General features: G+C 41.3%; 1 protein-coding gene across 1 annotated transcript in view; it reads left to right on the forward strand.

Annotated features, from left to right (window-relative positions):
- The window catches only part of cxadr (CXADR Ig-like cell adhesion molecule), a 71,178-nt gene that overhangs the window by 47,790 nt on the left and 5,239 nt on the right, over positions 1 to 18,149 (forward strand). The window contains exon 3 of the mRNA XM_052566588.1: positions 11,008 to 11,212. Coding sequence (XP_052422548.1) covers positions 11,008 to 11,212 — 205 coding nt within the window. The remainder of the gene's footprint in view (positions 1 to 11,007; positions 11,213 to 18,149) is intronic.

The following is an 18,149-nucleotide window of genomic DNA, read 5'->3' on the forward strand; positions in this document are numbered from 1 at the left end:
TGCATAGCTCACACATACTTGCACATATTAATATCAAACTCAGTACACATATAGATCTCATCGTGCTGAACAACTTTCGTATTGCATGTCATAGGCTCCGCCCAACAGGAAGTCAGCTATTTAGAGTTATGTAAAAAGCGCATGCTCTGGAATTTGAAATACTTGTCATAGGGTTTTTTGCCGATTGACACCAAACTCGGTCAACATGATCTCAAGACATTGGGGATGAAAAATTGCCAGGGGATTTTTGATATCTCGAACGGTTTGCTCGTAGCGAGGCGTTGAATATATGGCGGGAATTGAGAAACAGGAAGTGTCTAATACCATCAACATACATTTCCTAATTGTAATCAAACTTCATCAGATTATTCATTGTATGATGTTGATCGCATATATGTGACTATTAGGAGTCAAAGTTATAGCGCCACCAACTGGCAGCAGGAAGTGTGTCATTTTCAAAATGCTTTGAATTCAGCATCTTATTTTTACTCGATGTGCTTCAAACTTCATCAGAATAATGTTAAAACACAGTCGATATAAATCTGCTGGGGGGATATTGATATCTAAAAATATTGTTGCCGTGGCAACATGTCAAACTGGAATACTTCTCAGGTGATTTTGAGGCATATAACATGCTTAGAATTTCATCAAACTCAGAACACATATCAGTATTAGTGACAGCTAGACACTGGCAAACGTTCATAAGAGGGCGTGGAAGAGGCACTCTATAGCGCCACCTTTTGTCAAACGTGAGGGGGTTAGTTTTAGCTACAGACACCAAACTCGGTACATAAATTGTTCTTATCAAGACGGACAACTTTCTAATTCACAGTCATCAGCTACGACCAACAGGAAGTCGGCTATTTTGATTTGAATGTGGATTGTTTTTTACATTTAGCTGTGAATTAATGCATACTGCTCAGAGGAGAGTAACACTATACACACCAAACTTGGCCTACTTGTTGAAAAAACATTGAGGAACTTAAATTGTGAATGGGTTTTGGATAGCTTGGATGGTTTTGTCGTGGTGATTTTTTTAAATGACAATAAAGATGGAATTATTAATTTTCCTGCATTTTTAAATTCCAAACACTTCAAAACCTTTTTTCATACAGAAAAAAAGTTATTCTGAGTAAATATGCATAGTTTCATGACTTTACAACACTGTATGGATAACAGAAAATTAAAAAACTGTCAGACATCTCATATCACTCTGTCCATCTGTTTGAGTGTGTGTGCTTAGACTTCCATTGTCTGAGAGAAAATGCGCCCCTACAGGTTCAGTTACCGGACTAAAAAAGGGAGGAGACTGTCTTTTGGTTTCACTTTTAAATCGGTTAAAATACAAATAAATACTTGGATTTAATTCAAACTGACAAGCTAAACCAACATATATGATTATTATCAGGTCAGGGCTCATTAATAATCGATGTGTGGTCAGTGATACGTGAGAAACACGAGAGATGAATCACCGCTCTGAGCACCAGCGTGTGGAATGATGAGCTCAGAAAAAACGAGTTTATTCTTGTTTTATAGCTATTAAAAATAAAGTATTGCAGCGATATCACACAATTCACCAATTAGAACACACCAAGAGCTAAATTAAGATGTTTTTGAACTGTTTGTGTGAAAATGAAATATTTTCAGCTGCCTTTCTGAAATCACTGCCTCCGATCAGCGCGCACAGTGTCACAAGTTCAAAACAAACGAATTTATTCTTGTTTAAGAGCTTTTTAAAATAAATTATTGCCATAAATGCACACAATACACCCATTATAACACAACGCGAGCTAAATGCAGGTGTTTGTGACCCGTTTATGTGCGCAAGACTATTTGAAAGCGAGACTGGCAGAATAACATATATCTCTGGAGCTGCAGGATTCTGCCTCTCGTCTTAAGAACGAACACATCACGGACAAGATTATTTCAAAATACATAATAGCTTGGCTAATATAAACGAAAACAGCCACGTGAACATAAACTGTTGAGAAATAAATCTGAAGTGGATCTACTGGATTTTAATATTAAGTGACCGCATATATACCAGCTGTTTCTGTCTTCAATTTTAATCTATATAAAAAATTAAACTCATTCATCTTGGCTGCTTTTTTAATGTGTGTACGTATTTATTTATTATTTTGCTCTAACAAGACTTAATCTATATTTAATTAAATCAATTAAATTTTATTTTACATTTGATTTGTCCATTTCTGCATCTAAACGCCTAAAAACCTAAAACATGCTCTATTATACTATTGTTAGCAATTTCTTTATCGTCCAATTTATCTGGTGTACACACTTTATTTTCATAATAAACCTGTTTGTTAGATTATACACAGTTACAGTGGTCTATAATAAATATTAACAGGTTTTATTCAAGCTGTTTAGAATGAATGCCGTAGACTAATTTTTTTAAAATGTAAATCCATACAGCTATAAATAGCTTGTTCTTGGTTTATAAGCACATTTATTAAAAAGGAGAGTAAAGGGTCAGTTATCTTCCTATGAAAAATAAAAAAAATAAAAATAAACAAACAACACAGGCCATAGCGATTTATTAAAGTAACATAAATACAATAGTTATTTTACTATATCTTTTAAATTTTTAATTCCAACTCTTCATAATTTTTTATATACGTAAAAGTCATCATTTGAAGGAAGCACAGTAAGTTTCATAGCTTTATCATTTTCAAGAGCCAGCATAAAATTAAAACTATCATAACATATAAATCAAGCTTGCAATTCTTAGTACCAATAATGGCCACCAGATGGAGCTATAGGATTACTTTTAAATAATTATTGTAGAAACAAGTATGATTTAAATCATTTATAGAAGTCTTTGAAAGAAAAATAATATGTATTTTATGTATTTTACTGATAAAATAACCCTCACTTAATTAGAATAACAAGCTGAAGTATTGTGAACTATATATTAAGAATAATTCTTTATAGGCTTTATGAACAGATACGTTTTGAGTGACTCTTGAAGGTTTAGCACCACATCCTCTTTTACCACTGTTTAAAGAATTAATCTTACAGAACAGGTGCGGATGAATTTTGGATAGCTTGAATGGTTTTGTTGTGGTGATTTTTTGAAATAACAGTAAAAAAGTAACCAGTAAATGTCTTTTATTTTTTTTAAGTGCAGCTTCTAAACACTTCAAAAAAAATTACACATAGAAGACAAGTCATTCTGAGGAAATATGCATAGTTTCATGACTATACAACACTATATGGATGATAGAAAATTAAAAAAACTATCATACATCTGATGTCACTCTGTCCCTCTGTCACTGTGGGTAATGTGTGTGTGTTTGTGTGTGTGTGTGTGTGTGTGTGTATTAAGTGAATTAGGTGTGAAACTATCAGACAGCATTTAGTCTCCAGCGCCAACATTTTACAGAACTGCCACTTTCCTGGAGTCTCAGAATTACAATGTGTCAGGTTCTGAGAGATCTAAGATTCCAAAAAATGATTTAATTAGAATACCATGAAGTATTGTGAAATACTAAATATTAAGACTTTATATATAGGCTTTATGAACCGATTAGAGTGACTCGTGAAGGACCAGCACCACCTCCTCTTGTCTGATGGTTTGAGGAATATTGTGGCGAGTGGGGCGGGGCCGAGAGGCGTGGGAACGAGGAGTGAGGCCATGTGTAGTGATTGGAGATGAGCTACACCTGAGCCCCACCGCTAGTATCGAGTCCCACGTAGGAGATGGAAGGATATAAAACTGGAGTGACGACCGTGAAGGACGAGAGAGGACCAGGCCTGGGACATTATTTTAATGTGTGTGCTTTTTATTTATGCGCACCAGTCGGCCGTGAGGGGCTGGTGCGCCGTTTTGTATTTATTTTGGATATTAAAGTGCTTTTTGATTGTGCGCCGGTTCCCGCCTCCTTCTTCCCGATGAATATGGAGATTTGTTTATTACAGTGGTGCCGAAGCCCGGGAGAAGGGGGGACGCGCTGCTGAAGATCCCTCGCCGCTGTGGTGAATCCGCGGTGCCCTCGAGCAGGCGAGGTATGTGCCGCCAGGGACGCTCGAGGCGGTGGGCTGGAGCGAGTTGCCGGGGACGGGCGAGCTTGCTGCCGACCGCCCACGACAAGGAGGGGCGGCTGCCGTCCGTGAGGGAGCGGAGGAGTCGGCGCCGTTCGCCAGGGGGCCGGAGCCTGCCGCCTCCGTGACGGAATCCGGAGGGGCAGGGAACGGGGGACTCCTGCCGCTGCCCAAAATCGGAGGAGCCGTCGCCGTCCATCGGGCGGCGGAGGAGTGTCGCGCCGTCCGCCGAGGGCCGTCCAGTGCCACCGCCAGGCACCGCGGAGGAGATCACCCAGCTGGTGGAGGGCCGAGCAGCAGTGCGTCTGGGAACCGGATTTTTTTTTTTTTTTTTCCTCTCTCCCCTCTCTCGTCCTTGTCGCTCCTCCTTCCATCTCCTTTTCTCTCGCCTCGTCTGTCCTACCCCCAGGTTCCTGCAGGTCCCCGTGAGCGGTCCCCCCCGGAGGGAAGGGGGGGGGGGGGAGTAGAGCGCAGTCTCGAGGGTACCCCCCGGCCTGCGAGGGGCGATGGGGGTATGTGGCGAGTGGGGCGGGGCCGAGAGGCGTGGGAACGAGGAGTGAGGCCAGGTGTAGTGATTGGAGATGAGCTACACCTGAGCCCCACCGCTAGTATCGAGTCCCACGTAGGAGATGGAAGGATATAAAACTGGAGTGACGACCGTGAAGGACGAGAGAGGACCAGGCCTGGGACATTATTTTAATGTGTGTGCTTTTTATTTATGCGCACCAGTCGGCCGTGAGGGGCTGGTGCGCCGTTTTGTATTTATTTTGGATATTAAAGTGCTTTTTGATTGTGCGCCGGTTCCCGCCTCCTTCTTCCCGATGAATATGGAGATTTGTTTATTACAGTGGTGCCGAAGCCCGGGAGAAGGAGGGACGCGCTGCTGAAGATCCCTCGCCGCTGTGGTGAATCCGCGGTGCCCTCGAGCAGGCGAGGTATGTGCCGCCAGGGACGCTCGAGGCGGTGGGCTGGAGTGAGTTGCCGGGGACGGGCGAGCTTGCTGCCGACCGCCCACGACAAGGAGGGGCGGCTGCCGTCCGTGAGGGAGCGGAGGAGTCGGCGCCGTTCGCCAGGGGGCCGGAGCCTGCCGCCTCCGTGACGGAATCCGGAGGGGCAGGGAACGGGGGACTCCTGCCGCTGCCCAAAATCGGAGGAGCCGTCGCCGTCCATCGGGCGGCGGAGGAGTGTCGCGCCGTCCGCCGAGGGCCGTCCAGTGCCACCGCCAGGCACCGCGGAGGAGATCACCCAGCTGGTGGAGGGCCGAGCAGCAGTGCGTCTGGGAACCGGATTTTTTTTTTTTTTTTCCTCTCTCCCCTCTCTCGTCCTTGTCGCTCCTCCTTCCATCTCCTTTTCTCTCGCCTCGTCTGTCCTACCCCCAGGTTCCTGCAGGTCCCCGTGAGCGGTCCCCCCCGGAGGGAAGGGGGGGGTTGGGAGTAGAGCGCAGTCTCGAGGGTACCCCCCGGCCTGCGAGGGGCGATGGGGGTATGTGGCGAGTGGGGCGGGGCCGAGAGGCGTGGGAACGAGGAGTGAGGCCAGGTGTAGTGATTGGAGATGAGCTACACCTGAGCCCCACCGCTAGTATCGAGTCCCACGTAGGAGATGGAAGGATATAAAACTGGAGTGACGACCGTGAAGGACGAGAGAGGACCAGGCCTGGGACATTATTTTAATGTGTGTGCTTTTTATTTATGCGCACCAGTCGGCCGTGAGGGGCTGGTGCGCCGTTTTGTATTTATTTTGGATATTAAAGTGCTTTTTGATTGTGCGCCGGTTCCCGCCTCCTTCTTCCCGATGAATATGGAGATTTGTTTATTACAGTGGTGCCGAAGCCCGGGAGAAGGAGGGACGCGCTGCTGAAGATCCCTCGCCGCTGTGGTGAATCCGCGGTGCCCTCGAGCAGGCGAGGTATGTGCCGCCAGGGACGCTCGAGGCGGTGGGCTGGAGCGAGTTGCCGGGGACGGGCGAGCTTGCTGCCGACCGCCCACGACAAGGAGGGGCGGCTGCCGTCCGTGAGGGAGCGGAGGAGTCGGCGCCGTTCGCCAGGGGGCCGGAGCCTGCCGCCTCCGTGACGGAATCCGGAGGGGCAGGGAACGGGGGACTCCTGCCGCTGCCCAAAATCGGAGGAGCCGTCGCCGTCCATCGGGCGGCGGAGGAGTGTCGCGCCGTCCGCCGAGGGCCGTCCAGTGCCACCGCCAGGCACCGCGGAGGAGATCACCCAGCTGGTGGAGGGCCGAGCAGCAGTGCGTCTGGGAACCGGATTTTTTTTTTTTTTTTCCTCTCTCCCCTCTCTCGTCCTTGTCGCTCCTCCTTCCATCTCCTTTTCTCTCGCCTCGTCTGTCCTACCCCCAGGTTCCTGCAGGTCCCCGTGAGCGGTCCCCCCCGGAGGGAAGGGGGGGGGGGGAGTAGAGCGCAGTCTCGAGGGTACCCCCCGGCCTGCGAGGGGCGATGGGGGTATGTGGCGAGTGGGGCGGGGCCGAGAGGCGTGGGAACGAGGAGTGAGGCCAGGTGTAGTGATTGGAGATGAGCTACACCTGAGCCCCACCGCTAGTATCGAGTCCCACGTAGGAGATGGAAGGATATAAAACTGGAGTGACGACCGTGAAGGACGAGAGAGGACCAGGCCTGGGACATTATTTTAATGTGTGTGCTTTTTATTTATGCGCACCAGTCGGCCGTGAGGGGCTGGTGCGCCGTTTTGTATTTATTTTGGATATTAAAGTGCTTTTTGATTGTGCGCCGGTTCCCGCCTCCTTCTTCCCGATGAATATGGAGATTTGTTTATTACAAATATATCTTCCAGAATCCAGGATTAAGATTTAGGAGCTCATTTTTATTCCACCTCCTTTCCTGAAAGTCTGTTTTGCAGAATTGACTAAAAATTAATCTTCACATTAATTCCTAATTATTTTGCAATTCTTTTTGTCAGTTCTTCTTGACCTGTTTTTTTCTTCTTCTTTTCTGACCTCATGACCCAGTCAGCATTTTTGTACAATGGTCAAGTCTTAACTTATCAATTTCTGTATTGCATTTGGGTTTGATATTTCTCATGGGTATTTCATAATTTTCGACTTTGAGTTAAAACAGTTTGAGTTAAAACTCTTTTTTAGCGCATTTCATCTGTAAAAGAAAACATGCCTTATAATTCTGCACACATGAATATAAGGAGTTTTTCTCTTCCAGCTTTCCTGGACTATTGTATAGCACTCATAAATGATTAAATAAAAAATAATGGTAGTTATTAAGATTGATATGGTTTGGAATTGGTAAAATGTGCTTTGAAAAAAATCACAATAAAACAATGTTTTAATGTTTAAGTTTGGAATATTAACTGACATGAATGAATGCTATATAAATATTGTTCATGTTAACATAATGTTTATCAATGAAATCTTATTGTAAAGTGTTACTAAATAAATAAATAAATATATATATATATATATATATATATATATATATATATATATATATATATATATATATATATATATATATTGTTCTGGGAATGTGATTTTAAAGTCTAGATGATTCGGATTAACCCTTTAACTGCCATATCCTTTAAAACCTCACTGCCAGAGGGATATTGTGAATGCATGTGCCCGCTGGGCACAGTTTACCTGATGCCACCGGGGTGGCGATGGCATTGGTGGCTTGAGCCCGCCATCGCTGCTTGCAGCTATATTTATTCTTCTTCTTCTTCTTCTTCTTCTTCTCCCGAATGAATCGCATTTTTGAGGGCTTTAACATGCTCAAAAAGTCATGAAACTTTGCACACTCGTCAAACCTGGTGAAAATTTTCGTCTGATATAGGATTCAGAAGAGGGTGTGGCAAAATGGCTCGACAGCGCCACCTATACCAAGAAAATCAACAGCCTTCCAGCTATGTTTCACGTACATGCACGAAAATTGGCACACATATGTAACACACCAATACCTACAAAAAAGACTCTTGGAGCGAAATTCTAAACCCAACAGGAAGTCGGTTATTTTTAATATTATGAGCATATTTTGTGTAATTTTGGTCATTTCCATGTGTTGTATTTTAACGAACTCCTCCTAGACAGTTCTTCAAATCGACACCAAATTTGGTATGCCTAATCTAAAGGCCTTTGCGATGTTAAATTGCGAAGATCCTGACTTTTCGTTGAAGGGCGTGTCCGTGGCGGCCTGGCGAATTTCGATGATTCGCCATTAAAAATGAAGTTGCTATAACTCACACATACAATAACCAATCTGCCCCAAACTTCACATGTTTGATGAGACTCCGAACCTGAACAGATTGACATGCCCATATTCAGTTATAGTCATAGCGCCACCTATTGGCAACAGGAAGTGACATATTTTACGCTGCGACGAACTACTCCTAGAAATTTTATGACATCAATGTCTTTTTTGTGGTCAGTCTAATCTAAAGGCCTGTGCGATGTTCAGTTGTGAAGATCTTGAGTTTTCGTTAAAAGGCTTGTTCATGGCGCCGCGACGAAGTTCGATGTCTCGCCATGCGAATAAAAGATGTTATAACTCAGGCATAAGATGTCCGATCTTCCCCAAACTTCACATGTGTGATAAGAGTCCTGGCTTGAACAGATCTTCAGGCCAATATTCCACCGGGTGTGGCAGAATGGCTCTATAGCGCCACCTATGCACTTTCAACGGAGTGCGCCTCGAGCTATGTTTCACGTACATGTACAAAAATTGGTACACACATGTAACACTCCAATACCTACAAAAAAGTCTCTTGGTACGAAATCCGGATCCCAACAGGAAGTCGGTTATTTTGAATTTTCCCTTCAAAATTGCTGTTGTTTTTGCCATTTTCAGGGGTTGTACTTTAACGAACTCCTCCTAGAGATTTATTCAGATCAACACCAAACTTGGTCAGTGTAATCTAAAGCCCTTTGCGATAATAAATTGCGAAGGACTTGAGGTTTCGTTAAAGGGCGGGTCCATGGCGGCCTGACAAATTTCGATGTTTCGCCATGAAAAAGGAAGTTGCTGTAACTCAGACATACAATGTCCAATCTGCCCCAAACTTCACATGTTGGATAAGACTCTTGACCTGAACAGATCTACATGCCAATATTCAGTTATAGTAATAGCGCCACCTATTGGCAACAGGAAGTTACATATTTTACACTGCGACAAACTACTCCTAGAAATTTTATGACATCAATGTATTTTTTGTGGTCAGTCTAATCTAAAGACCTGTGTGATGTTTAGTTGTGAAGATCTTGAGTTTTTGTTAAAAGGTGTGTCCATGGCGCCGTGATGAAGTTCGATGTCTCGCCATGGGAATAAAAGATGTTATAACTCAGGCATAAAATGTCCGATCTTGCCCAAACTTCACTTGTGTGATAAGGGTCCTGGCCTGAACAGATCTGAAGGCCAATATTCCATCGAGTGTGGCAAAATGGCTCAATAGCGCCACCTATACACTTTCAACGGAGTGCGTATACACTTTAAACGGAGTGCGCCTTGAGCTATGTTTCACGTACATGTACAAAAATCGGTACACACATGTAACACACCAATATCTACGAAAAAGTCTCTTGGTACGAAGTCCGAATCCCAACAGGAAGTCAGTTATTTCGAATTTTCTCTGCAAAATTAGTGTTGTTTTGGCCATTTTCAGGGGTTGTACTTTAACGAACTCCTCCTATATATTTATTCAGATCAACATCAAACTTGGTCAGTGTAATCTAAAGCCTTTTGCGATCTTAAATTGCGAAGATCTTGAGGTTTCGTTAAAGGGCGTGTCCATGGCGGCCTGACAAATTTCATTGTTTCGCCATGAAATAGGATGTTGTTGTAACTCAGGCATAAAATGTCCAATCCTCCCCAAACCTCACATGTTCGATAAAAGTCCTGCCCTGAACAAATCTGAAGGCCAATATTCCATTATAATGATAGCGCCACCTGCTGGCAACAGGAAGATTGGCACATATATGGAATAAACATTGATATATTCTACTTATATTTATGAGTTTAAACGCATATTTCTCACCGTTCACCTATTAACTAAAGCCACTCGCTGCCGGTGAGCCCGGGTGCGAGGGCCCGTTCATCGCTGCTTGCAGCTTTAATATTATATTGTAGTTATTATGTTTGGACATGGGGTGATTTATAGACATTGTTGGCTGTTTCCTTGAAATCCTGTCGCCAGACTCCAGGTGGGTTAGTCCTGTTTACTAAGTGGTAATTTGGACCAGATGCTCTTAGATTCTGCAGATGTTTGGATGTAAGGGAGAATAAGAATGAGGGAGAGGTCTTGCTTTTCCCCCTTCATTTTGTTTTCTATTTCTTTCTCCACTGTGTGCTGAATATTGTCTGATACATTCATTAGGATTCAAAGTGTCTCCCAGCCCTTGCTCCATTGCCCTGAGGTGTGTTATCAGGACTGCTGCGCATGAAGCAAGACTGTCACCCCTCCGTCATCATGGAAATGAAGTAGTGGGGATGGGGTCTGTTGAATGGATCCCATATTTTCCCTCCATGGGTGACAATAGTCTGTGCATGTCTTTATCTGTGTTTGTACTAAGTGTGTGTGTCTTATATCCAGACCTGTACTGTCCCTTAAAATTTAGTATTTTGAGAAAGAAGAATGCATTGACGATTGCCTTATTTAAAATATACCTTCTGGTGTTGACGTAGCCTCACAAGAACCTAAGCTACGGTTTAGGTTGTAGCATTGAAAGGCAAATAATTCACTGGTGCTGAAGGATGTTTTTAAGACTAAAGGGAGCACCGTATTTGTCTGTCCAACATTCAAAAGCAGACAAATTAGGTTTTAGTCTGAACGTGATCATTAGTTTGACTGTTCGCTGATACCTACAATGCACCACCAACAGTTGTTAAATTGAAATGTTGAGTAACATTTCACCAATACACAAGTTTTGTTTACTAAAACATGATGCTTTTGTTTTTGTCCTCTCTCGTTCCTTTCCTCAGGTGATTGTGTACTCAGGTGACAGGGCCTTTGAACACTACTATGAACCTCTTAAAGGAAGAGTCCACTTCAACTCCCGTGACCCTAAAAATGGTGATGCCTCTATGAACATCATGGGTCTGAAAGCAACAGACACAGGAACCTATCAGTGCAAGGTGAAAAAGGTTCCTGGTATCAGCAGCAGGAAGATCCTCCTAACTGTCATGGGTGAGTGGAAAAATACTGTAAAACTTTAGCTGAAAGTGGCATTTACAAGCTTATTTTGACGACCAATCTCTAATCCTGTCTATACACATATGCTTGCCTTTTTGAGAAAAACCACTCCATTCTTATTTATTTTTTTTCTTCTGGAAGGTGAGCTGTAAAGCTTAAGGGAAAGTCCTGACTGACGATGTATTGATCTGCATCATAAATGCACAATAAAGTTTGATTTCACAGGCCTTCTGACATTTCTTTCAAGGTCTGCATTGATCGATGTCAGCAGCAAGTGTAACCTCAGTGCTGCTTCACGTGTGAAATATCACCTGTTCCTTGTTGTGTTGACTAGTGCCAACACAGAAATGCCCTAAGCAAACATGCACACCAAATAAGGCCATCAGAAGCACTCCCCAAACATTATGACTACAATGACGTCACCTCCCGAAACTCAATAACCACACAACCGAGATGTGTATTTGCATTTTAGATGCATGGATAGCAATACCTGTGAGATTAACAAAAAGGAACAGGAAAAAGGTTTTAATAGAAGTGAATTACAATTTTAAATGGATCATCCACCAAGTGATCTGTGGTGTGCTAATATTTAAGTTATAAGTAGCCAAAAAGATTATTTTATTTACAGGTATTATGATTATGATTGGCAAAATGATTGGGCAATTAAAAATTAATAAGTTTAATAGTGGAGTTTCCACAAAAATATCAATAAGCAGAACTGTTTTAATTGGTAATATAAAATCAGCAAATTAGTGATTTCTGAGGTTCTTTTTAATTGTAATATTTTTTTATCAATATTACTGTTTTACTGTATTTTTGATCAAATAAATGCAGACTTGGTGAGCATAAGACCACAAACTTTTGAATATGTATTTTGTTATTTTATCATATTATTTACGTTACTTAATGGAGTGTTCCATTGCATTTATTTTTGCAGTTTTGCTCTAGTATTCAGAATATTTTCATTTCACTGGTATTGACCAAAGACAAAGTAGTGAAAGTGGTTGATTGATTGATTAATCAGTGTCAGTTCGTGAACCAGCGATTGGTTAGGCAAAATACTTTATTGGACTTAAACTCCACTAATTTATTAAAATGAAGGACTGTTTGGCAAGAGCTGACCCGATGACTGGAGGTGGACCACAGTGAGACAGATGGAAGGACACAGATTGGTTGTGCTCTCAGCAGTTGATAAATGCAGCTGTTCTCTTTGCCTTGACCCCTTCATTGTCCACCCTCATCCTATCGCTGATGACCGTGGGGACTCTGTACCTGCATTTGGAGCAGATGCTGTCTGGCTGCGTGCGTGTGTTCCTTACTAAACGCGTCTCCATCAGAGATAGCCGTTCAAGGGCATTCACTTGAAGGGGCTGTATATGTGCTACATTGCCACCTCCGAGATACGGCTCTGCTCTAGTGATGCAGAAATGGAGAGAAACAACGCTTTTAGTTGGCAAATTTGTTCTCCACCAGACAACTTTATATGGTTTAGGTACAGTTTAGGCATGTAGTTTAAAGGGTTCACTGACATCTGCTCTATTTTAGTATTATTTATATACTGTAAATGTTTTTGTTAATATTTTTAATTAGCTTTTATTTTTATATTTTCAGTTTATTTTATTATATTACAAATTTATTTTTTTATAAATGTTGTGCTTTTGTCATTTTTATATATTTTTAAAAAAATGCAATTTTAATTTTTATATTTATTTCATTTTGTCATTTTAGGACTTTTTTGTACTTATTTTAATTGAATTAGATGCCAATATAATTTTTTTTATATTTAAATACATTTTCATTTAATATTTGTTTTATTTTAGCCTTATTTCAGTTATTGAAAATTATTTTAATCGTTTGCTAGCAATAATAACAATGCTGCTCACTTCACAAAGACTGAAGACAAGCTTTTTCAAGGTTGTTACCTTTAGAGAACTATCTAGTGTTCAGGGTGGATAAAGTAAATTCGTCTTTTCCCAGAGAGCAGAAAATAAAACTGCTTGACCTTTTCTTTTCATGCCTTTATGCGTCTGTAGTTGCATCGGGCAGTTTGACTTTTATTTATTCTTGTCTTTCTTCTCGCCTTTATGACAAGTCAAGTGTGATCACCTCAAAATACCGACATGATTGCCTCGGTCACACTGCTAAGCTGTAAAACTACTAATAATAACAGTTTTTCTCAAAATAATGAATACAGATTGTAAGTATGTGTGTGGGGGAGTTGGTTGAAGCATGTGCATTAGTCAGTCTACACCTTGATTTTTCCCGCCCACCTGTCCGTCATCACACATTTAATTTCTCCATCAGAGGAAGCTGCTGTGCTCTGACCCCTCATCCTATTAAATTGCTGTTCAGTCCTGCCTGCTGTTAATCCTCAGGTCTCTAAGCCTCTGTCCCAGCAGCCCCAGAGATCTGTTTTTAAAGCTTCTATTATCAAACGATGATGTCGATGGAGACTCAAATGCCAACACCCTTCCCAAGGTTGAGAGGAATCACAGAGACAGCGACTATCGACATTCTTCTGTCTGTCTTGCCCTCTATCTCTTTATTTGTGTGGACTCTGTCTCCCTCTTGTTCTGTCTCTTTGGCCTCCTTACATGGTGCTCTGTATCTGTCTCCTCCTGGTTTTAATTTGAAGTTTTGTTTGTCTTTGAATTCTCATGTCATCTCCTGCCAAGCGAGGAGGGGGTCTGTTTGTGCTGGCTTTGGTTTCAATACAGAGTAGAGGATGACACGGGAGTGGATTTTCACTCCTGTCCCGTCCCACTCCCATAGAAAGAAATCTTGTCCCGTCCCACTCCCAGACCAAAGTTAAAAAAATAATCCCATCCCATCCCGCTCCTGGTAAATTGACTCCCACTCCCATCCCGCTCCTGTTTAAACTGACTCCCACTCCTGTACAGCTCCCATATATATTTTTTTTCAATTAGTGTTTAGTTAATACATAGAATTTGATTTAATCTGCTCTCCATCCTGTTTTAGACCAGCTGCTGACGCCTGTTTCTAGATTTTCTCCAGAAAATGTAAGACAGCTAATAAAAGAAAAACAGTAGCTACATAGTTCACACCATGTCTACAATAGTTTAATAAACCCAAACAGCATATAAAGCTGCATTTTACTCATTTATTGTTGAGTAAACAATACATTTATAGTTTACATTTATAGTTTTTTTTTAAATTACATGTTAACGATTTTCAAAAGGTCTGTGGTTACAGCATGGTCCCTAGTCTGCATGAAAGGAAGAATAATATTTTTAATGGGCCACAAAATATCTTACATGTAAAAAAGATTACCAGTTTAGAATATGGAGATATTATGGCGTTTAAAAATTGTAAGGAAAATCTGGTGTTTAGGGTTTAGAATCTATAGATCACAGACTACTGCGTGAGAGGTACAATTTATGTATAAAAATAGTGCAGAGTGACATAACTGACGGAGCTCCTCCATGACCAGCATGTCTTACAAGCAGTGTACATCGTGCTATCACCGTCACATTCTACTTTCATCAGAGGTGTCAAGTAACGAAGTACAAATACTTCGTTACTGTACTTAAGTAGAAATTTGGGGTATCTATACTTTACTTGAGTGATTATTTTTCAGCCGACTTTTTACTTCTACTCCTTACATTTTCAGGGAAGTATCTGTACTTTCTACTCCTTACATTTTAAAAATAGCTTCGTTACTGCTATTTAATTTTCGGCTTGTTTTCATTCCGGCTTGTCATCATTCAAAAAAAAAAAAAAAAAAAAAAAAAAAACCTATCCAGATAAATCGCGCCATCCGGATGTAGTGAATTTGATTGTGGTTGGATGAGAAGTATAAACATATACCATTCCGACACCCTATTGGTCTGTACGCGATCCATCGCACCTGCACGTGACACAAATCACATCACAGTCCAGCCAGGACATAGACAGTTTTTGGGTTCGTTTATCAAAAAATATATTTCTTAAAAGTAGGGTTGGGTATGGAACCGGTATCCGATCGCCTCAGAGTCAGTCCGCTTAAATTTCACATGAAACCAGCTTCAGACCGGTCTCTTCCCGTCTTTCAGCGCGCTCTTCAATCCACAGAGGCGAAGACCGCGAACGGAGCAGCGCATGCGCACTTAAACAAACAGAGGACACAAGGTATGTGTTTCTCGATAGATTGTTAGAATATCCATATCTGTGCAGTTCTTTGTCATAAATACAGTTTACAAAAGGTCACGAGGTAGCAGTCGGTTTCTCATCTGTAAAGTTTTAGCTCATCACACCACAGCCGTTTTCTCCAGCGAAAATCTAACCCTTAACACATATGAACGAACACATCCTTTAATTACACTTACTTATATACTTAATTTAATCATACGTACTTTATACATACACTACTGTGCAAAAGTCTTAGACACGTTAGTATTTTCACTTAAAAGAATGGTGTTCGGACAGTTATTTATATATTTTGTTGTAGTTTGTCAGTATAAAATATCAGTTTACATTTCCAAACATTCATTTTGCCGTTGTCAGACTGCTTGTGCATTCAAAATCGCACTAGATTATTATTAAAATTAATGGCAAATTGATATTTTCTACTGACACACTAAAGCAAAAGATATAAATAACTGGCTTAAAACCCTTTTTGGGGAGAAAATACTAATTTTTCCATAAGACTTTTGCACAGTACTGTGTTTTAAAAACGACATTGTTGCTACTTTAGGAATGACCATACAGTAATTCACGGGACTGATTTAAGACAGAGACAGACAGCACTCATCTTAACTAAATATCAGAGTGAGTGGCAGAGATACAGTAGAAACATTATGTGTGCTTTTGTATTACATAATGACCCAGATTGTGAAATACATTTATTAGCCTTAGATTAAGGGAAGCACAACTTGCACAACAAGCTATGGATTTATTTTAAATATTTGTAATGTTCTTTAAAGTTATCCATAGTTTTTTTGTGGTTCTTTTTTTTAAAGTATCGGTTCAGGCACCATTTAGGAGCCGGTACCGTTTTCAAAGTATTGAAAAGGCACTGGACCCTACTTAAAACTTATTATTTCTCACTGGCTCATTTACCAAATGAGTGCTTTTTCTTCGTCCTCCACAAATTAAGCTACTGTAGGTAGTTCGGTAGCGAGACGTTTTAATAAATTAGCGTTTTCAATTGACGATGTGATTGACAATGTTGTGATAAGTAGGCTATACCAACTTTGTAACTCGTTCCCCCCCGAACACTGGACATAGCAGACGTATGTACCAAATACAAGAAGCTATCAATCAAGAAAGTATCAGGATTATGATTTCTTTTTCAGTTTTAGTTTTTGATTAATCACAAGTTATTGATGACAAGCCTCTGAAGTTTGACTTTTTGCACCATAACAATACTTATTGGCAACTAGTCATCATATCTCTAGTCCTTTAATGTATTTGCATTGTACTAAAGTGCGTTCATTTTAAATGGGCATATATGCGGCTGATGAAGACCTGAAGGTCGAAACGTTGCTTGATTAAATTCCTCTGGAGCAGTAGTTTTCAGTGTTCAGACTTCACTTCTTTATTTGTCTATATAATTTAGTTGTCTTGCACCTGCGTCCTAATTGGATGTTTGGGATGTGCACACCATTTTTGTATTTTCATATATGCGGCTGAAACAGGAAGCCTAGTGCATCCCAAATTTTTCAGCATGAACATTTTAATATAACATTATAGTCATTATGGCCTATGGCCTTTAGAAAAATGTTTTTTGAGGCGGTGGGGTAGTGCACAATAGGCCCCTGTGGTGCGGCCTAAGTTTTGTTCTTAATGGCATTTTTTTTCCCTTACATTACTTTTACTTTTATACTTTAAGTAGTTTTTTAAACCAGTACTTTTACACTTTTACTTGAGTAAAAAGCTTGAGTTGATACTTCAACTTCTACAAAAGTCTTTTTAAACCCTAGTATCTATACTTCTACTTGAGTAATGAATGTCAGTACTTTTGACACCACTGACTTTCATAAACTTAATTAATATTTCAGACTTTCCGACCAGTTCTTTGAACATAATAGACATGTCATTACTTCTGACTTTGCGCTGTAAATCATTTTTGCCACATCGACTTCTCCGCGGCTGTTAGATCTCTCCATCACTGCTCTTTGAATTCCGGCTGGAAGCCGTGACAAAAAGCACTGATGGCTTCTGGGACGGCTGGGTCGTGTAGTTATTTTTTAATTGTGTTACATTGTAGGCGTATTAAAAGGAAACTACAAAATGGTGCATTTTATTTTTTATTTTTTTGTCGTATTTGCTATTGGTTGATTCCCGCTCCCGTCTGCTCCCGTTAACCATTTATCCTGTACCGTCCAAATCCCGTGATTAATAGCAAAGATGACTCCCATCCTGCAGGAATCCCACGGGAATCCCGTGACCCGTGGGATTCCCGAAAAAATGTCAGCCTCTAATACAGAGCTCCCTATGTTCTCCACCCACCCCCATCCAATCTCTCACTGTCTTTCCACATCTCTATCCCTCCCTCCCTTTCTTCCTTCCTTATATACATACTGTAGATTTCACTCAGTTTCCCTGCTGTTTTTAATGCATATCTCTTTAGAAAACACATGCTGTCTGTCTTACAATACCCAGCAACTTTCCCACCCTCTTCTTCTGCCTTTGTTCTCTCTTTCATCTCAAAGAATGTTGACACCCACTGCGCTCTGATTTTAATTAAGTTGATTGACAGCACCTGTAATAGCAGCAGCTGTATCCATTACTGTGATCATGGCTTCCTATGCTGTGATTATGATGCAGCGATAATAAATATGGGTGGAGTGTGAAAGAAGGGCCTCAGGAACTCATCCTTTTTGTCCATGATGCACCATATGCGAGACGGGAGATGATATTTGAGCTTTTAGCTGGTCAGAGTGGAATTGAGATAATTGCCTAAACTTGTGGTATCATGCATAACTTTGCT

This window comes from Carassius gibelio, chromosome B10 (genome assembly GCF_023724105.1).
Source record: "Carassius gibelio isolate Cgi1373 ecotype wild population from Czech Republic chromosome B10, carGib1.2-hapl.c, whole genome shotgun sequence".
NCBI lineage: Eukaryota > Metazoa > Chordata > Actinopteri > Cypriniformes > Cyprinidae > Carassius > Carassius gibelio.